This window comes from Plecotus auritus, assembly GCF_963455305.1.
Source record: "Plecotus auritus genome assembly, chromosome: 6".
In the NCBI taxonomy this organism is placed as follows: Eukaryota; Metazoa; Chordata; class Mammalia; order Chiroptera; family Vespertilionidae; genus Plecotus; species Plecotus auritus.
In genome coordinates, this window is record NC_137773.1 from 140,196,284 (window position 1) to 140,218,504 (window position 22,221).

General features: G+C 37.4%; 1 protein-coding gene across 19 annotated transcripts in view; it reads left to right on the forward strand.

Moving 5' to 3' along the window:
* SETD5 (SET domain containing 5) overlaps positions 1 to 22,221 on the forward strand; it is an 85,140-nt gene that overhangs the window by 17,101 nt on the left and 45,818 nt on the right. For 5 of the 19 annotated variants that reach the window (XM_080675763.1, XM_080675768.1, XM_080675750.1 and 2 more), the window contains exon 2: positions 18,003 to 18,189. In XM_080675763.1, the coding sequence (XP_080531889.1) occupies positions 18,119 to 18,189 (71 nt within the window). In that variant the 5' untranslated portion in view covers positions 18,003 to 18,118. Of the gene's footprint in view, positions 1 to 14,635; positions 14,694 to 18,002; positions 18,190 to 18,967; positions 19,193 to 22,221 lie in introns of those variants that run through there. The other 14 variants (XM_080675769.1, XM_080675756.1, XM_080675764.1 and 11 more) reach the window with 5 other exon arrangements.

The following is a 22,221-nucleotide window of genomic DNA, read 5'->3' on the forward strand; positions in this document are numbered from 1 at the left end:
TTCATTTTGTTAATGTGGTACCTCACATTTATTGATTTGTATAGTTGAACCTTTTTTGTTGTTAATCCTCACCTGAGAATATTTTTTCATTGAATTTTAGAAAGAGTGGAAGGGAGGGGGAGAGACAGAGAAACATCAATGACACTTTGATTGGTTGCCTCCCATGTGCACCCCTACCAGGGCTGGGGTTCAAGCCTGCAACCTCAGTAAGTGCCCTTGACTGGAATCAAACCCAGGACCCTTTAGTCCAAGGGCCAGTGCTCTATCCATTGAGTCAAACCAGCTAAGGCTAGTTGAACTATTTTTTGATCCCCAGAATAAATCTCACTTGATCATGATGTGTGATCCTTTTACTGTATGTACTGTTGAATTCATTTTGCTAATATCTTATTGAAGACTTTTGTATCTATGTTCATCAGGGATATTGATATTGGCCTGTAGTTTTCCTTTTTTTGTAGTATTTCAGTATGGCTTTAGTACCAGAGTAATGCTAGCCTCATAAAATTACTTTGGAAGTGTTCCCTCTATAATGTTTAGAAGGTTGGTTTGTTTGTTTGTTTTAATCCTCACCCGAGGATATGTTTATTGATTTGAGGGATGGGGGGGAGGGGAAGAGAGAGAGAGAAATATCTATGTGTGAGAGAAACATTAACTGTCCGACCTGTCCTAATGAGATCGAACCTGAGACCTAGGTATGTGCCCTGACCTGGAATCAAACCCAGAGCCTTTTGGTGTATGGAAGGACTTTCGACCACCTGAACCACACCGGCCTGGGCAGTTTTATTTGTTTTTAATATGTTAGGATTAGAGTGAGATTGAGGAATGCCAAAATGAATTCAGACTGGATGACAAGTCCTTAGGATTCCAGCCAGAATCTTTTAATTATACCTTATATTACCTTTCTTTTTAAAATTTAATTTATTGATTTGTGAGAGGAAGACAGTGAGAGAAACATCTATTTGTTGTTTCCTTATTTATGCATTCGTTGGTTGCCTCTTATATGTGCCCTGACCAGGGCTCAAACCCCCAACCTTGGTGTATTAGGATGACGCTCTAACCAACTGAGCTACCTGACCAGGGTCCTAACTTATTATTTTAGATATGGGGAGTTCCAGAAAAGGACAAATGGTGGGCTAATGTTATCTTTTCCCTTCCCCACAAAACAAAACAGGAACTAAAATGTACACTTTTTTAGAGATTATGTGCTAAATGTTGAAATATATTGTTTGGTGTTTGCTTTAGAATGGAGGAGAGTTGACAGATAAACAAGATTGAATATGAGTTGATTATTATTGAAATAGTAAGTAAATGAAGTTCTTTATAAAATTTTACTTTGTACTTGTTTAAAATTTTTCACAATAAAATGTTTTAAAGTTTAAAACTTTAAACTTGTTACAATAGGCAAATAAACAATCAGATTTTTCAGTCTCTCCCCATCAGTGCTACTTGCCTTCTGAACCCAATTTCTCTTATGACTATCACATATTTCCAATCAAAAGGAAAATAGAGTGGCTGCATAGGTATGTAATGACTATACTAAAAGGAAATGTTAATATTTTAAAGAGGTCTACACAGATTCTAGAAGGTATTCCTGACAGAAAGATTGATGGAGCAAATGGGTAAATTAACAGTATGTTTAGTATACAATAGATATCATTTTATAAAATAGTTGAATATCTGAAAAGATACCTTATAAATACCAAATCAGTGCCAGTCAAGATTTCTCTAAGAAAATTAATAGGCTATTTAGGGTGCAGTTTATTCTGTAACTGTTGGCAAATCTTAGTTTTAGTGGATTTGGCGAATTACTAACAGGATTCAAATTGTAAATTCCTCTCCTCTACTTCATACTCTTGGCTTGGAAGTAGAAAAGTGGTTCCTATTTACATTTCTTACTTTCTCTACTTCTTTAATGTAACCCAGCATATCAAAAGTTGGTTGCTTGCAATGTGTCAAATATCTTGCTAGGTTCTCTTATGAATGTTATGTCACTTAATTCTCAAAATAGTACAGTGGGATGGTTTACAAATGAACAAACTGAACTAGAGTGGTCACATAGCTAGTAATAGGGTGAGTCAACTCCTTATGATTCCAGAATCTTTTCATTATACTATATTCCCTATTTTATTTAAAAAGCCTTCCACCTTCACCATTATAATCTTGCCCTTTTCTCTCCCTGACTTTGGGTACTGCTACCCATCTGAAGTTTTGGCAGTTTTTTCTTTAGGATTCTTTGCCTGAAATTGGATGGGGCTCCTGGATCTGGATAAAGAAAGGAAAAATAGATTTTTTTTTTATTGGGCATCATCCCCTACTAGAGTGATTATTTATTACTTTGATATTAAAAAAAAGTTTATTCGCCCCTTCCAGTCACCCATACCTTTCTTATAAGTCAGTTAGTTGCAGGCTTCGTATATCGAGTCTGGCTGTAGTTCAGGAAGGGTTATAGAACAAGGGCCTAGAATCCCTAGAAGTTTTACAAGGTTTGTCAGTGTTTTTCTGAGAAAAATATTCATGGTCTTTATCAGAGTCTAATAGAAATCTGTGATCACTCTTCAAAAAGGTTAAGAAATATAGGTGCCCTAGGATTCGGTTGCTAAGCAACCAAGAAGCTACCAGACTCAGTTGGTTCTTCTTGGGCTTAAAAAGGTGTGTCCCTTTGATCTATTGGGCCAAATTGAATACCACCACAATGCCCACTGTGAGCATACTTGTTTTCTTATAAAGAAACTAAAAGCCTGGTGCACGATATTCGAGTATGGGGCTCAGCCCTCGCAGCCCCTGCTTAATCCAGAAGGCCATTTGGCTGTCCGGTCTAATTAGCATATTATGCTTTTATTATTATAGACTAGAGGCCCGGTGCACAAAATTCGTGCACGGGGGTGTGTGTCCCTCAGCCCAGCCTGCACCCTCTCCAATCTGGGACCCCTCGAAGGATGTCCAACTGCCCGTTTAGGCCCGATCCCACCAGGCAGTCGGACATCCCTCTCACAATCCAGGACTGCTGGCTCCCAACTGCTCACCTGCCTGCCTTCCTGATTGCCCCTAACCACTCTCCTGCCAGCCTGATTGATGCCTAACTGCTCCCCTGCCAGCCTGTTTTCCCCTAACTGCCCTCCCCTGCAGGACTGGTCACCCCTAACTGCCCTCCACTGCAGGCCTTGTCCCCCCCCCAACTGCCCTCCCCTGCAGGCCTGGTCACCCCTAACTGCCCTCCCCTGCAGGCCTAGTCACCCCCAACTGCTCTCCCCTGCAGGCCTGGGTCCCCCCCCAACTGCCCTCCCCTGCAGGCCTAGGTCCCTCCCAACTGCCTTTCCCTGCAGGCCTGGTTGCCCACAACTGCCCTCCCTTGCAGGCCTGGTCCCTCCCATCTGCCCTCCCTTGTTGGCCATCTTCTGGCAGCCATCTTGTGTCCACATGGGGGCAGGATCTTTGACCACATGGGGGCAGCCATCTTGTGTGTTGGAGTGATGGTCAATCTGCATATTACTCTTTTATTAGATAGGATAGAGGCCTGGTGCATGGGTGGGGGCCAGCTGGTTTGCCCTGAAGGGTGTCCCAGATCAGGGTGGGGTTCCTTTGGGGCGTGGGGCGGCCTGGGCAAGGGGCCTGTGGTGGTTTGCAGGCCGGCCACGCCCCCTGGCGACCCAAGCGGAGGCCCTGGTATCTGGGGTTTATTTATCTTCTACAATTGAAACTTTGTAGCCTGGAGTGGAGCCAAGCCTTCTGCTTGCTCTGTGGCGGCAGCCATTTCTATTGGGATTTATGTATCTTCTGTAATTGAAACTTTGTAGCCTTAAGCGGAGGCCTGGGCCAGCCAGGGTGTGCGGAAAGCTTGGCTTCCTCCATCGCCGTGGGCAACCCTAGCCTCCTGCTCTTTCCAGCTCTGTGGCTGCCGCCATTTCTGTTTGGGTTTATGTATCTTCTGTCATTGAAACTTTGTAGCCTTGAGTGGAGGCCTAGGCCTGCAAGGGCAGGCGGAAAGCTTGGCTTCCTCCATCGCCGGGGAAAACCAAGCCTCCCTCCTACTCTCTGTGGCCGTAGCCATCTTGGTTGGGTTTATTTGCGTATTTGCTCCTGATTGGCTGGTGGGCATGGCTTGTGGGTGTAGCAGAGTGATGGTTAATTTGCATATTACTCTTTTATTAGATAGGATGATCTATGATTTTTGTTTTTATTTTTTTGTTAATTCTCACCAGAGGATATTTTTTCCTTGACTTTTTTAGAAAGAGTGGAAGGGAGGGGGAGAGACAAAGAGAGAAACATCTATGTAAAAGAGACACATCGATTGGTTGCCTCCCACTCATTTTTAGTTTTGAAAATTCAAATAATTTTGCTACTAAAGATTGTAGCCTACTTAGTTTTATTTGTATTAACTTGACATAGATGCACTCTAAGCTGTGCTTGGTAAACTCAGTTTTTTTCCAAAAGAAAATGCTTTTTTTAAAAGGAGGGTATTAATTAATAACAGGTCTAGAAGTCAGATAAGAATTCCTAAAGGAATTTGTTTTGGTAGCATAAGGGATGGTAACAAGCATCTCCCAAACATTGCCTTGTAAATTAGTATTTCTGTGTTGTTAAAAACTGATAGCCAAATAAACATTTAATATAGATCTCCTCAAAGAAGAGATTAGGCAAATACTGTCTCCTTTGAGCAGTTCACCAAAGGGTTGGTAGGAATTCCTGTAAGTATGTGTGTTCAAAGTTTGAAATCAGCTAGAAAACCAGTAACAAGCTAGTTATACTAAGAATCAATTTTTGAATATTGATACTAGAGCAAATGGAAGCCTAGTGGGTTTCCTTCTTGCTTTAATAAACAGATGGGGAAAGAATTGGAATTTCAGTGTGAAACAATATTGACTCTTAGTGGATTCTTAAGAAATACTAAATTCATTGAAGAGCCATGGACCATGCAATTTTTTTTAGAATTCAGAGATGAACTTGAAGACCTCATAGCTTTAACAGGGGCTTTCTGGTCCTTTGGCCCATTAGGTCAAAGGGGATATCTTCTTAAGTAGAAATCTTTTTGTTCCCTTTTTTTTTTGTTACCTATCTGGGTATAAATTATCATGTAGTCTTATAATGGCTAAATCAAAAATGGTTCTTAAGGATATAAGATGAAAGGATATGGTATAGAATTATTGTCAATTGTCTATTATTCATGTATGCTAGTACTTTGTGGGCCAGGAGCCCCAGTTGCAAAGGATCTAATATATGTGTATATATTGTTTTACTGTATTTTCCTAATCAACAAATAAAAAATTTTGCACTTTTCAAAGTCCAAGATTAAGGTATTGGCAGGATTGGTTTCTCCTGAGGCCGCTCTCCTTGGTTTGCAGGTGACCTGCCCTCTTTCTGCCTCTTCACATTATCCTTTCCCTGTGTGCATGCTTCTTAGGGTCTCTTCATGTCTCCAAATTCCCTTTTCATATAAGGATACTGATCATATTGGATTAGGACCCACTCAGTGGCCTCGTTTTAAAATTTTTTTTCAATTGAAGTAGGTTAATTGATGTACTGGTTTCAGGTGTACAACATAATGATTCAGTCCATATGCATTGCAAAATGATCACAGCAGTCTAGTTAACCTCCTTTACTTTACATGGTTACCAAAAGTATTATTTTTCTTGTGATGTAAACTTTTAAGATCTACTCTCAGCAACTTTCAGGTATGCCGTATAGTATTAACTGTAGTCACCATACTGTATGGTGTATCCCCATGACTTATTTACTTTATAACTGGAAGTTTCTACCTTTTGATCCCCTCCACTGGTTTTTCCTGCCCCACCCCAAAATTTTTGCACTTTTAAAAAACTCCTTTTTTTCCAAAAGATTGGAAACCACTACTCTAAAGTTATTATTGATGGTCTACAAGAGATTTGTCATAATCTGGGGTATAGGATTTTTTTTTTTATTTTAAATGTCTTAGTTTGGCCAAGCCAGTGTGGTTCAGTGGTTGAGCATCGACCTCTGAACCAGGAGGACATGGTTCAATTCCCAATCAGGGCACATACCCGTGCTGTGGGCTTTATCGCCAGTGTGGGGCGTTCAAGAGGCAGCTGATCAATGATTCTCTCTCATCATTGATGTTTCTATCTCTCTCTTCCTCTCCCGTCCTCTCTGAAATCAATAAAAATATTAAAGAAAAAAAAGATGTCTTAGTTTTTATATTGCTCACCAAGTACTTGGTTACCAAGTACCGGAAAATGAAATACAGTATTCAGAAAGAGTAAAATTCAGCATTTAGAAATATTTACTCAGTAAAAAATAAGTTTGTAAATAGAAGACTTCTCAACAAAGAGGGAAAATTACAGGTAAATGCTAAAATACTTAGTGTTTTACTTTATTCAGTGCTAGAATTCTGGGCTTTATTTAGGGTCAAACTGATATGACAGGAAAACCCACAGAGATGATTAAAGGAGAATAAAATAACAGAAAATTTAGCATAGTATATGATTGTGATTATTTTTATGCATAAGGATTTGGAGCAGCTTACTATGCCTGTTATATTCATTAACTAAAAAGTACTATTTTGTCAGTGTCCTGGGGCTAATTTATTATAAGAATTAATGAATGAGAATTTTGGCCTAAATACAGCTGAAATGTTTACTGAAACTGGACCAAAGATGAGCATGTGTGTAGAGGCTTAATCATTTTTTTATATTAAGATCTCAGAGAAAAGTTTTACAGTATTTTGATGTTTTGTATGATGGGAATTCTTGGGTCTCATAACAAACCACCATAAATGCTCATCCTCTAGGGAAATAATGTTACTACTCACCATTCCAAAGGTTTCATTTTGCTCAAGAATCTACTGTATGAGTAAAAATAGACTCGTTTTATGCATAGGCCAAACACTGTACAGGAGTGGGCAAAAGTAAGTTTATTGATGACAAAGAACTCTGTATCCAAATGTGTTTGAGTATAGCAAGTAGACTACAAGAATATGTAAATAATGAAGGCCAGCAATTCCAGCCACTTAACGAGATTGTACATAAATGCACTGTGACATTGTGACATTCCTTTGAGTTAATAAAGCTATTCTAATAATCATAACCTGTTAAGTCTTTTTCCATACGAACAACTATAAATCTACTTTTGCCCACACAGGTATATCAATGTTTTGTTTTTAATTTATGTCTTTCATCACCATTACTTTTTAAATTACAAATTATTCTGAGTTTTAATTCTATTGTTACCAATATAGCTTCTGGTGAGTAGTTTGGTAATAGAATGTTGAGTATTTACAGTTTTTAATTTTCATTTTAGGGTTTTCTTTTAAAATGTAGAATCTTCTAAGGAAAACTGAGGAAAGAATTTAAATTATTTAAAAACTTATGAAAAAATGTAGACTTCTCACTATGTTTGTGGGAGGATAATAAGGTTTTTACTTTCTGGGAGGTGGTACAGCATCGCTAATAAATATGCTCATGCCATTCTAGCAGTTCCACTTTTAGGAATGTGTCTTAAGGAAATGTTTGTGCACATGTATAAACAAAGGCGCGCGCGCGCGCGCGCGCGCGCGCACACACACACACACACACACACACACACACACACATACACACACACACACACACACACACACACACGGCCCAGTGCACAAAACTCGTGCACAGATAGGGCCCCTAGTGGCTGCCAGCTGGGGCCTCCCTTCCTCAGTCCACCTGCCTGCCCCGCCAATCTGATCACCCCACCGGCTCCCAGGCGCTGAGGGAGCCTGGTGGCAGTCCCACTGCTGCCGCTGGTTGCCGCCTGCAGGGCCCGATTGCCCCCTGCCGCCCCAGCTGGTCACCGGCTAAGGGGGCGTCTGATTGCCCTGCCACTGCCTGGCTCCCAGGTGCTGAGGGAGCAGAGCGGCAGCCCCACCCCCCGCCACCCCGACTGGTTGCCCAGCTATCAGATCAGCAGGGCATTGGGCCCCTGCCCAGCTCCCTCAGTGCCTGGGAGCCCAGCGGCGGCGTGGTGATCAGGTCAGCAGTGTGATCGGGGCCCGCCTGGTGACCAGTGACTCGCACCTACCGTGGCCTGGTGCTGCCCACTCACCTCCACCATCCCGCCCGGGTCCCACTCTCATCTGGGCCCATCAGGGCCTACAGCGCCTCCGGTGCCAGTGCCAAGTTGCAAACACCCGCCATGTTCCACACCACCCCCTGGTGGTCAGCGCACATCATAGCAAGCGGTCAAATTCCCAGCAAAACTCCGGTCGAGAGGACAATTTGCATATTAGGCTTTTATTATATAGGTATATATATATATATACACACACACACAAACCATTCAGCATTGTATATGTCATGGAAAATTAGTAACAATCTAAACATCCACCTGCAGAAGACTGACTTACATTATGGTTGATCCACGGGATAAAATACTGTGCCATCATTTAAAAGGAAGAAGTATATTTGTATATATCCTTTGAATATAGAAAGATGTCTAAAACTTATTACTAAATGAACAAAGCAGATTACAGAACAGTGGGGGGTTATTTTATTTTTGGAATATCTTTGGGAAATGGAATTGTAAGGATTTCACTTTATTTTATGCTTTTGTGATGTTTGAATATTTTTACAAGCAGTTTTTAAATAATAAGATTAATGATTCAGCTATCAGGAGGTGAGGGGAATCCGATTGTACATATCAGAATTATTAAGCTTTAAATGCCCTTACTGCTATATACTTACCTACCTGATCTGCCAAATAATCACAGAACATGTATGGTCAGGTTCTGTTCATCTGTGTTTTGCAGGTTCTTGCAGCCCATTCATTGCCCTTCATTCTTAGTAGAATTTTCCATAAGACCAATCAGTAAGTTTTGTCTAAATAGTTTAAGAGATTTATAAAATAATCTCTTTCCCTAAGAGACTCCTCTGTGTCACTGATAAACGATGGATGCTTTTGGGATTTTCTTTCTTTGTGGGGAGGGTGATGTTTTCTCTTCAGAATGACTCATTAAATGTAAAGGCATACTTTAGGATTCTTTTTCCCCTTCATGGTTGTGAAAATGCAGTACTTGGCACATAGGCAAACCAAGAGAGTCTGCAAATTGCTTCCCCTCTCTGGATAAAAGAAACATCTTAAAATAGCATGTAACATAGCTTTTATAAATAGTAGTTACTTTATGATTGTTGAATGAATGAATGAATGAATGAATGCAGAAAAACTGGCAAGTCTAGATAATATAAATTCCAAAAGAGTCAAGAATTTCAATATGGCCCTAACCGGTTTGGCTCAGTGGATAGAGCGTCGGCCTGCGGACTGAAGGGTCCCGGGTTCGATTCCGGTCAAGGGCATGTACCTTGGTTGCGGGCACATCCCCAGTAGGGGGCGTGCAGGAGGCAGCTGATCGATGTCTCTCTCTCATCGATGTTTCTAACTCTCTATCCCTCTCCCTTCCTCTCTGTAAAAAATCAATAAAATATATTTTTTAAAAAAAAGAATTTCAATATGGACTTGTTTGTCTAACACAGCACCAATAATTGGTGCTGAATTTTACAGTTTTTTTATTTTAATTCAGATGTAGGTCTCTAAAATAAGTATTAATTACTTTAATAAACAGAAGCTATATATTAAATCCTAATAATGCTTATTACTTATCTCACCTATGCTGTTGGTTTTTTTGTGGTTTTTTTTTTTGTGGTTTCTGAACTCTCCACCACTGTGTGTGTGACTTCTTACAGTTAAAATATGTGTAGTCTGTTTCTTCATCTATAAAATAATAGACTTTAATCCAAAAACTCTAAATTTTTTATCAACTAGAGAAATTATACCTGAACTACAGAAAATATAACAGATATTAATGCCTCATAAATGTGCATAATCCACTTCTTCTAGAGTAAGTAAATCTGGTTCCCATTTCAGTGTTTGAAAATGAAAGCAGTTTGGACAGAGGAGGCAAATGTAGAGGTATGAGAGGTTCTTTTCATATCTAGCCTGATACATGTTTCTAAAGCATATGCTGAGGCTCCAAACATAGTAGGACAGAACCTTCAAAAGGTCTTGAGAAGATCACTCTCTAAAGAGGTAAATCAAAGTCCATGTCATTCTAATTGATTCTTATTAAGAATAGTCTGTGCATCCTTGGTTAGTTTAACAGTATATATGTATTTATCATTTTTGAACGAGTTATAAGTAAAATATTTTTCTACGATGTCAACCTAAAACAATTTAAAAGTGTAGTATGTATTTAGCTTCATTATTTATGTCATGTACTCTTGTCCTACCACCCCTCCCCTCCAAGTACAACTAAGTATGTCTTTCCTCCATAATATTGCCATTAATGAAATTTTTCATGACGAAAGAAATTCTTACTATAGACTATAAAATAGGGGTTTTTTTTAAACTGGGTTTTAATTGCCTCCTATTCTAGTCATTGGTTTGTTGTAGCAAGCCCAGTAGCCCCTAGAGGGAATATAAATTTAGGCAAAGTGGCCAAGGGATAAACAAGTGTTGCAGAAGAGATGGGGAAAAAAAGGAAAACTTTATCTTGGCTCTAAATTACTAAATCATGATATTTCTTTAGTCTCTTAATTGTTTGCCCCAGTGTTTCTCTTTTTTTCTTTTCAGCCCTGAACTTCTCTTAGATACTCTGCCTGCATTAACTTGCTACAGATTGAAAGCCTAACTTAGAATTTGTACTATCCCAATTACATGAACTTTTCAACACATTTATTTCTCCTAATGCTTATTACTTATCTCACCTATGCTGTTGGTTTTTTTGTGGTTTTTTTTTTCATGTTTTCTACATATAGTCTCATTTTCTGTTGCAAGATTGAAATACACACTGTTGAAGAAGAGTGAAAAATATTTTTACCCATATTCATGTTGTTAGTAGCAGTTTATCTTTCTTCACATGTATTTAAAGACTACAAAGAGCGATTTAAACTTTTATTTACTACAAACGATAGTCCATACACACCTGAGTCAGCAGGACAGGTATTATTATCCTTTCAATTATACAGATGAGAAAACTGAGACTTTGAGACATTGCGTAAGGCAGTGTCAGGATTCATAGAAATTTGGAGCAAGAAAAGATAAGCATATAATACAGCTGCCACATTAGTTCTCAATCAAGCATGTTGGTCATGTAGATAAAATGCATTCATATATTTATTGTATTTTTTTCTGTGATTTAAAAATTAAATTGAGGGTAATAATCATATCAAAAAACCTTCTTTTCCTATCTCATTTTTATCATTTTGTAAATTTTTCAAAAGAAGGAAATTATATTGCCCTGACCGGTTTGGCTCAGTGGATAGAGCGTCAGCCTGCGGACTGAAGGGTCCCAGGTTCGATTCCGGTCAAGGGCATGTACCTTGGTTGCGGGCACATCCCCGGTGGGGCGTGTGCAAGAGGCAGCTGATCAATGTTTCTCTCTCGTTGATGTTTCTAACTCTGTCCCTCTCCCTTCCTCTCTGTAAAAAATCAATAAAATATATTTTTTTAAAAAAGAAGGAAATTATAGAAGTATTTAAGAATAAATTCAACTTACATATATAACAAAATCAGAAATTGAATCTTAAAATTAATGACTATTTTCTTTTAATCCTAATTGAAAGTTTTTCTGGCATGTTTTTTCTCCTTAACAGAGTTAAATTAAAGAACTTTTATGGCTTCTATCTATCTGTTATTCTGTATATCTGTTAATTTCATTATTTAATAGTTTAAATGTGTAGGTAGGTTGGTCTGAATATATTGATTTCAGGATATATTTTAGGTGCTTGTTTCTTGTGAATCTGTTTAAGGGTTATTGCTTAAGGGAAGAAATTTGGTTAATTGTAGCTAGTTGGAGTTTAGAAAACTGAAGTTTGCTGGATGCAGTCCTTTATTTAGTGAGAAAAAATCCTAATGATTTTATAACTATATTGTATGAACAACCTGATAAATCTCTGAAAAAGAAATGAGGCCTAGGAGATGAAGAATCTATGGACGATTTTTAAATTGAGGATTTTTCTAAGCTAGATTCTAAAATAAAATAGTAAATTGTGGCTAGTAGGATGAAAATAGTTATTAACCCTCCTGTAAGATCTGAAATAATATTGTTGCCCTTGAGAAAAGTAGGCATTACAGTGTAATGATATTACTCAATCTCCTTCTTTTGTCAGCCTAAGTAAGAAGAAATTTTCTGTTTTTCTTTAAGACATGCCTGTTTTTAACATAGAGTTTCATGTAATTTCAAAGATGTCTATAAAATATACCTTTGTGGGTGTGCATATTTGTCCTTACTTTGAAATCTCATAATTGGGCTGTAGATTCCAGAGTGATTTTTATATTTAGGAAAGCCATTACCTCCCAAAGGTTTTCTTAGGAGAGTGAGAAAAATAAGTGTAAAATTTCAATGTAAATACCTTGTTAATATGCTTGGAAAATTATATTCATAGTAGAAATGGTCTCAGTGTTCTAATTAAAATTTAATGATGGATGATAGATATTGTAAAGCCAAAGGAATTAAAAGACAAGAGACATTTTGAGAAAATGGCTTGTTCATATATATCTATTTACTTACATGTTTTGTCAGAAACCAAAATTGAGGGAAGCAATTTGGCTTTTTGTTGGTTTGTGAAATTGATCAGAGATTGCTCCTTGGCTTAGTTGCTGTCTGCATAGGCTGTTAACAATTGTTTCTCTGGCAGCAGATCTTGTTCATCAGGATTGCATCATTTCTGGGAGAATGGCCAAGGTCCACAGCCTCAGTACAAAGACTGTCTGAAGCATATGAGGCCTGTTCTCTTTCTGAAGCAGCACTCCTCTTCCTGCCAGTCCTCTTCACAGGATTACTGAAGCAGACTTGTTCTGAATTTTCTTTCATTGAATTGGCTGTTTATTGGACTCTTGTCTCCCAGCTGCTTCCGGCTCACCTGGCTGATGCAATTTCTTTCTCTAAATATCTGATGGAATTATTCTTAAAACACTGTCTTCTGAGAGTAACCAGACAGATCACACGGGTCTTGTGCTTTCAGCAAGTCAAGTCATATAGAGAAAAAAACTGTCATAATGACAAATACAAAGACTTCTTTTTTTTTCTTTTTTTACAAATACAAAGACTATTGACCATTTCTGAACACAATTAAAAAGATAGGAGTAATTACAAACTATTTCTGGCATGTTCTATTTAATAGCCTTTTCCCAAGAACCTATATGTAAATGGTGACTTCTCAAAGGAGTAGTCAGTACTGGGAGGCAGGCTGATTCTGCTTCTGAATTCAAGAACATACTGGTGTTTTGGTGGATTCTGACGGATTGTTCTGGAAATACTTAAATTGAAATGAAATTGAAATTGTGATGCATTCATTTTCCTCCTGCTGTGCACTCAGACTTATTGCTTTTTTTCCTTCTTGTCATTTCTTACCTTTCTTATTTATTGCTGCTAGAGGAGTCTACATCTGTTTTGGGTTCTTTGTGTTTTTGTTGTTGTTCCTTTTACTGTTACCTTCATCCTTTTATTATTATAATTCCTAATGTTCTTTGTGAATTGTTTCTACAGAATGGTTTATTTTCCCATTTTTAATAAGTTGGAATTCATAAAATAACATAGAGTACATTTCCTCTCCTTGGTAACTGAAATACCGTTAACAGCTCTTTCACTTCTGGCTAATGTTAAATTTCACTTTTTTCCCCAAAAAAGTCCTAGGTCATCAACTATTTCCTTTCCCTTTTTTGGAGGGTAGAAAGTTGATTACGGCTTTATTTGTCCATGTGTTTCTATTACAGATTTGACCACAAATAGAAATTACTTCCATTTGTCAATCTTTTTCTATATTAGGACAAGAAGATATAAGTGGGATGGAATGGGGAGGGGGAAAAGAATAATATGAACTTATTGGATCATGGTAGATCCTTGTATGACTGGAGAGTAAATTTGACATTTGGTTAAAGAAAAGCCTCTGAATTTGGGAAGGGGTCAGTGGAGAAAAGGAACACTTCCTGGGAGGGAGAAAAAGAAGGAATCCCTTGAGAAATGGGAGATAATTCTAATTTGAAGGAAAGAGAAAGGAATATCCAGTGACATAATAAAATATTTACCACTTAAGTAAAAAAAAAAAAAAGAAGAAAAAAAGGTGATTTCCCTTTCCACCTTTATTTACATCTGGCTTTATGGGGAAATAGGATGTAAAGATTAAAGGATAAAATATAGCACTAGAACCCCAGCCAGATGGGTTAGTTGGTTGGAGCATCATCCCATATACCAAAAAGGTTACGGGTTTGATTCCTGGTCAGGGCATAAACTAGGTTGCTGGTTTGATCCCCAGGTGCGGCCAGCCAGGGAGGGACTTCGGGAGGTTGGCTCCAAGGCATGTCTGGCCCCTCTCACCCAGTCCCCCCCTGCTGGCCACCTTCTAATTAATTTCCTTTCAATGTGCACGAATCCATGCACCAGGTCACTAGAAAGACAATGTTTCTTTCTCCCTCTCCCTCTTTCCTCCTTCCTCTGTCTCTAATATCAGTAAACATATCCTCAGGTGAGGATTGAAATAAATATATATAGAATGAGAGAGATCATAGGATGTAAACAAGACAATATACAGAGGTGAAACAAACACAATTACCATTAAAATATTATTTCTGTAGAATTCTATTCTGTGAGTCTATCAATGTTATTTCTTTCTATACTAATTTTTGTCTCAACTTTTTCTAGGTCTTCAGAGCTACTGACATAATTTTTTGGGACTTCATATTCAGAGGTCTATAAAAAGGTGACTGAGCCAAATAAATTATTTTAATTTGTTTGTATTTTGATGAATGATAAAATCATATATTGAGATAAGAATAGTCAAAATTCATTCAACAAATATTTCTTGGAAACCCATTATGTGTTAGGCACTGTTCTGGACATTGGAACTACAGCAGAGGATAAAAACACAAAAATCCCTATCCTCATAGAGTTTATACTCTAGTAGGAAGAGAGGCAAATTAACAAGTAAAAAGTATCTTAAAATTGTTTCGCGTGGAGACAGTGTTAATTCTTCTCAGTCTCTAGGACACATCTCCAAACTATATGATAGATTAATAAATGCTGTAACTACTAGGCTTAGTAAACTATACTAGGAATCTGTTGTCTTGGCTTATAAAACTAGTGTCATTATTATAAGAAAATATTGCATATAGGTCTGTTAAAAGTTCTTTATAATTAAAATTTTAATAGCTACATTTTGAAAGGTGTTATCTAAGGAAGGAATTGTCCTTAGAGATACATGAGAAATTTGGATTTGCTACCATTTTTTTAATTAAGAAGCCCAGGTATTGAGAAGGCATTATAACCTATGATTGCTTTCATTAGAAGAATGGAAGAGTCATGTAAAACTAGATAAAAGGAAAATCATATATTGAGATAAGAATAGTCAATTTATGAAAAGATAAATTCATAGTTAACAATGTTTCTTGAAGTTATTTCTCAACTATCAAAATTAGCTGGGGTGGGATTTCATTAAGGAATGTATTAATCATTCATTTATTAGGGAGATATCTGAAGTAATTTTTCCATCTTTTCCTTTTAGTATATATTTTAAAAATTATTCTCAGAAAAATAACAACTGTCAATGTAGATTTTATAAGTTGTTTTTTTGTTATTTTGTTGTTGTTGTTAATCCTCATCCAAGGATATTTTTCTACTGATTTTTAGACAGTGGAAGGGAGGAGGAGAGATGGGGAGAGAGAGACAGAGACACATAGACACACATTGGTTGGTTGCCTCCCCCTTGGGCCCTGACTAGGGCTGGGGATCAAGCCTGCAGCTGCAGCCAAGGTATGTGCCCTTGACTGGAATCAAATCCAAGACCCATCAGTCCACAGGCCAATGCTCCAACCACTGAGCCAAACAGGCTGGGCTAAGTTGTTTTTATCTAAAAGCCTACTTTGTTTATGGGCATATAATAGTGGCTGTGACAGGATTTTTGATGGTTGCTGAGTAACTTTTTGTTATTGTTCTTTACTGAAAATATAATACATGATTCAGATTCCTGTATCGGTCAGGGAAGTTATGGTTATTATCAGGCTCTATTTTTGATTATCGAGCCAGGCAGTTTGGGGGCTTTTTTATTTTTCTTTTTAATTCAAATTATACAGTGATACCAAAAGTAGCGAAAGTTGAACCAACAATCCTCAGTATTTAATGTTATGCCCTTTGGGCTTATTTGATGTGTTCTCCTATCATTGTAGATTTTTATTTCAATTTTCCAGAGACTTTTAAGGCCTACTGCTTAAATCTCTGTCTGTATATATTGTTAGGGAAAGGAAACATTTATGTGTAAGATGGGCTCAAAGGCAAAAGCTTCTATTAGTCACTTGTATGAGCTGTGAAGAAGCAATAGATAGGAAGAATTTGCCCTTTCATTTTAGTCCTAAGTCTTAACAATATGTCACCTTCTATTGAGTAGAACCAGATCTATTACCACATCCATATTTGGAGAGTCCTAGATCCATTGGAGAGATCAAGCTCTTGCAAAGTGTAGGTGCCAGAGAGGACTGCTCCATTGAGCAGTTCTAGCATTCTAAAATGACATTAAAGAGTAATACAATTTATGCGTTCTTAAAAATCTTGGCTTGATTCACTGTTCGCAACTGGGTTTTTTACCCATATTAATTTGCTTCATATATCAAAATAAGATTGAAGCATCTCAGATTGTCTACCATTTAAAATATTAAATATTTTTCATGCCATATTTTTTAAGTATAAATAATCATTTGAATTTTCTACCATCTTTATTTACCATTAATCAGTATATCAATCATGACTCTTTACAGTCTTCTTTTTGCAGGAATCTTTATCTGGGTCTTTTAACATGACTTTCTTCCAACATAAAATGCTTGTATTTCATCCTTTTAGTGTTTTTGTTGTATTTGATGTTTTGGGAGGTTTTTTATGTGTTGTGTGTGTGTGTGTGTGTGTGTGTGTGTGTGTGTGTGTGTGTGTGTGTTTTTCCAGTATAAAACCATTAATGTAAAATCATACAAAGGAACCTTTTTCCCCTTTGCGTCATACCTCCAAATACCTTAATCTACTTTTGCATTTTTACACTTCAGTAGTTTGTGAGTCTTTCTTTTCTCAAATTCCACTGGTTATGGTCACCAACTCTTAAGGTATCATCACTGCTTTTCCATACAAAATTTTCTGATCTTTATCATAAAGCTGTATTCTTTGTGGTTTATGTTTTTATTCATACCTTGCAATGGATATTACCTCACAAATAATAGTTAATATAAACTGCATCTTCTCCCAAAATTACAGTTAAAACAAAAATGATTTTAAAAGGGAAAAGAGGCCTGGCTGGCATGACTGAAAGGTTGGAGGTTGACCTGTGAACCAGGAGGTCATGGTTCAGTTCCTGGTTGGGGCACGTGCCTGTGTGTAGGCTCAATCTCCAGTGTGGGGTGTGCAAGGTTGCAGCCGATTGATGATTCTCTTTCATCATTGATGTTTCTCTCTCTCCCTCTCCCTTCCTCTATGAAATCAGTAAAAATATTTTTTTTAAAGAAAAGTGTGTTCTATGACAAAAGAAGGCAGTAAGAAATAGCTGTGTCAGATAGAAACAAATTGATCTCTTTTATCATATTTAATTTGAAAGAAATAACATTGGCTGCTGGAAAAACTGCACTTATTTGTGGTGGGGTGGAGGGAGCAGGGTTTAAATGAAGATTTTGAATTGTCAAAAAATTAAACTGACATTTCCATTAACCAGCCTATATCTTTAAAATTGTTAGGTCCCAGGCTACTGGAAAATTTTGTTTGATGAGAAGTTGTACAGTGGGGGAAATGTGCTGCTTAATAGTGAGCTGGACAAACTATTACTTTCTCTTTATCTGAAAGGTGGAAAAATAGAAATGAAAAGAAAGCATAACTTTTGCTACCTCATTCATGAAGTGCATAGTAAACATGGGACTTGCTGTACTTACTTTATATTTATCCATTTAAAAGCCTTATTCAAAAAGTGGAAAAATAATTAGTAGCATTTAGGATAAATGTAAAGAACTATCTGGTTACTAGATATTTTCCTTTGCTATGGCAGGATTCCTCATGTCCATAACATGTTGGTTGAGGCTGTACAGCTCACCCCCACTCTCAGAGTGGCCAGTCTCCATTAATTGGACCCCGTGATTTCCACTTTCTGCTGTGTTGGACGTCATGAGCATTGCAATCCCTCTGGGAGTCACCACACCAGATACATCCTACTCAGATATGGCTGCTGGATCAGAGTAAGTGCTACTTCCTAACTAGTAAATGAATTACCAGTTTGTGTGGAGACAACTTATGGGCATCTAATAATAAATATGTAGTATTTTCTAAACCCAAGCCTAGCCCACTGTAAATGACATTAGACCCTTTCTCCCATAGAAGCTGAATGTGGGAGGGAAAAAATTGGGGAGGAGGTGTTTCTAAGTAAATTATTAAATGGAATGAAATTTGCAAAGTAGTGACTACATTTTTATTTGTTTTGATGGGTGGGGAAGATTGAAATAAAGTAGGTGTCACTGCCTGCTTCTATAGAATTGATGGATGGAGATAAAGAGGAGTTCTCTCCAACTGATTTTCCTTGAAGGCCTCTTCCTATGTACTTCTCATTATCCTAGAGTAAAGGGGCTGAAACCTTTATATGGGCAGGTTACTTAAACCTTATATGGGGCAGAAAACATGGAAAGTTAGTGTCATCTGTTTTTTATAATATTCATTGCCTAGAAAGAGGACCTTCAAAATCAGTGGTACCAAACTTTTTTTTCAGCTAAGAGCAGCTTTAGGAATTCAGAGTTTGTCGAAAAGTCCAATCCCTAAAATAGACTCTCAATTCTTGAAGAATTTAAATGCCAAATGGCAATGAAGGTAGGCCTTCGTTATAAAACTTTATATATTATTCACAGTTTAAAAGATTTTAGCCTTTTGTATCCCTTCTCTTTTAAGTGTCCGAGATTCCCCCTGCTCACAGATTCCCCCTCTTGTCCTTTTACCTCCCTTGTACCCAATCTTCCTTGCTTACAGAAAGGAAGTGGAAGCCCCCTACCTTTCAAGACGAAGTGGCACTACACAAGGATGTGAAAGTCCAGCGAAAGAGACCCAAGGGGCCTAGGGGGCAGCACCCCCCCAGAAGCCAAGTCTATTCCAGGCAGTACCAGGGATTAGGGTCTGGGCTGGAAAAATCCTGGTGTTTTGAATATGTTCAGGTCCAGTTCAGACTCTTGATCCCACAGCCACTTCTAGAGTGAGGTGGGTGTTGCTCTAATTCCCCTGTTTCTCTTGCCATTTTCACAGTCCCCGGGGATTCTCCCCCTTCAGCAAAGAAAAGCAACTGTACTAGAACTCTGGGTTCAACTGCATCCCTGATTAATAGTGGTTTTCTTCCTTAAAACTGAGAATATTAGTAAAGAGCATGTATATTTCTTCATAAAGCCACTTAGGATAACTTAACTGCTTACTGACTTCCTTAAAGAGGAAGGCTTAAAATGAAGCTACTCTAAGCAGCAATGTATTATTATATTCTGGGGTAGTCTAGAATTTAACACAGTTTTGGCCTTATTCCCATATAAAATGAAAGAGGGAGGGTGGGAGATAGAGAAGGGTGGATAGTGTTTCTTCCAGGGCTTCCCCCTCCCCCCCCCCCTTTTTTTTTTTTTGCATGCCAAAGAGATTTCGTTATGCTAATAGCCAAGGTTTCCAATTTTATAACTATTTCCCAAGTAAGATACTTAAAAATATTCCTGTATTAGTAATTGGTTGCATAATATTAATAGATTTTTATAAAGTTAGCCACTAGCCTCCTATATGGATTGACTAGCAAACTATATAGACAGACAGCATTAACATTTGTGAGAAATTTTAATAAAAAAGATTAAATCAGTGAGTTTGGGATAAGTAAATAAGAAAAATACCAAAAACAGTTATTCTTAAAACTGGTGTTTTTCCCAGAGTGCACAGATGACTGCCCATAAATGTTGCTAGGGAGTCCAGAAGTAACTGCAGAAAGAAAAAATACTTCTGGCATAAAAAATTTGCCTACAATGTTTCTATTTTCTGAGACATTTCATTCACAATCTCCAGGCAGATTTTTGATAGTGCGATCATAACTAATTACACAATTATTTGTTTGATATTTCTACAAAGCAAGAGAATGTCAACAATTAGCTTAAATGCCATTCTATTACATTATTGATGCCTATTTTAATGCTTCATCATGCATATTTTACTGTCATGCATATTCCACTAGTCTAGGCACTGGTATGAAGATTAAATCTGGTATGGAGGGCAAAATACTCAACCAAGAAAAAGACCTAGGTTTTACCTCATGCTTTTTTTACGCTGATAGCAACATTATGCATTATCCATTTTTCATATATTTGTAGGGGGAAAAGTCTAGATATAACAAAGGAAGAAAAGATTTTTCTGAATGTACAGTCTTGCCATAAATGAACTTCAGACATTTCCCAAGAGGTAGCATTATAGCAGCAGGTTGCATATTGTACTTAGAACACAATTGATGGAGTGTATCTATTGTAAGCATGGGTTCTGTGTATGTGCCCAACTGTCAAACATAAGGGGGGAAAGGCTATAGTTACTTTTGCATTAAATGGTTGGCTAATTAAGAGATGCAGTCCTAACACTATAAGTTTTAATCCATTTAAATTATAGATAAGAGCTGATATATACGTCAAGGAATATCCTAAGAAATACCCTATATTTACCTGTCAACATGTAACTGTATTGAATCACTAACCAGTATGGAAATTACAAAATTTCCTCATTAAAAGATATGGGTTTAAATTTTAGTATTTGGCATGCATAGCAATATATTAAATGCTGTGCTTGACGAGAAAGTATTGTACAATGGGGTGGCCTTTTAACCTCCAAAACATACATTTTATTTTTATTCCCTAGACTTGCACATGAATTGCATATGTTCATATTTACCCAGTTTGGAGATGGGTAAGGTACAACCAACATAGTTACATCTCCATGGCCATCTTTTATTTCATGTTACTTTTCCTTCTGCCCACCCCCACCTCCCCCCCCCCCCAAAAAAAAACAAAACAAACTACACAGGTCATTCCTAATAAACAGCTGTCATGTTTCACCCCATGTGTTCAGTGGTACAAAATCTCTTATGTAAAATATGTACAGCTCTTTGGAATACTTGTTTATCAAGTAAATTAACAATGTTGTATAAAATTTCTTTCTCTTGACTTTCCATCATAGAAACTAAATTCTGCCTTCATTTTATTAATGCTTGTCTACCTTTGGTTTCATTTAGGAAACCCTACCTGTTTCCTAATACTCAGAGCTGATTGCCTCCCAAAGAGCCATGTTCAGATCATCTTTTTCTTGAGTATACTGACGTGCATTCTTGATTTATTCCCTCCCAGTTCCCATCTTGCAGACACTCTTTTAAAGTAATAAAATGCATGCACTTCACTAACAGAGAATACTTTCCTATGTCTAAAGTTCTTCTTTACCTAGAAATTACCTTTGCTGTTATTAATAAGATCCCTTCTCACAGTTTTGGAGCATATGATTGGGTGAGTTGGATACATATGTCAGAATTTTCTTTTATCCCTCACTTCTCAGCTGACATTGTGCCACATTGAACCTCACATTTTATTCCTGCCAAGTACTATATATTGTGTATTTTTAATATATTGAAATAAACATATTACTTGAGGCAAACAGTATGCATTATTTGATTCCCTAAAAAACGCTTTGATCTCTAAGGCTAATTTATGCATGGTGTCCTTGGAGTTTCTAATTTGTGTGAGTCTCTGTTCTGGTTAATTTAAATGACAGATAATTTATTATTCAGTTCTGCAAAGTCATACAATAGCATTAATTATCTTTCAAAATTCTGCCAAACCTAACCACTAAAGTTCTTTTTTCCCCTAAAACTCACATTTTATCCTTTGCCACCTATGCCTTTTTATTACCAAGTAAAGGATTACATTGAATTTCTAAATTTGAACACATTTATAATTCTTTTATATTAATAAATTGAACTGTTTATTTTCCACTCAAGGAGGGTACTAAAAGATACTGAACCAAGCTTCTCACTAAGCCTGGTTACTTAAGATTTCATATAATTTTCTTTAAAGGTAGAATGTTATCCTGGTATACAAACCAGTTAGGCAGAGTAGAAAGAGCACAGGCTTTGGAGTCAGACATTGTTTCAAATCCTGGCTCTGTGTAAACTCATACCTGTTTACCCTTCTGTAAACATGGGGTTCTATTTACCATGTTTAGTAGTTGTAGAG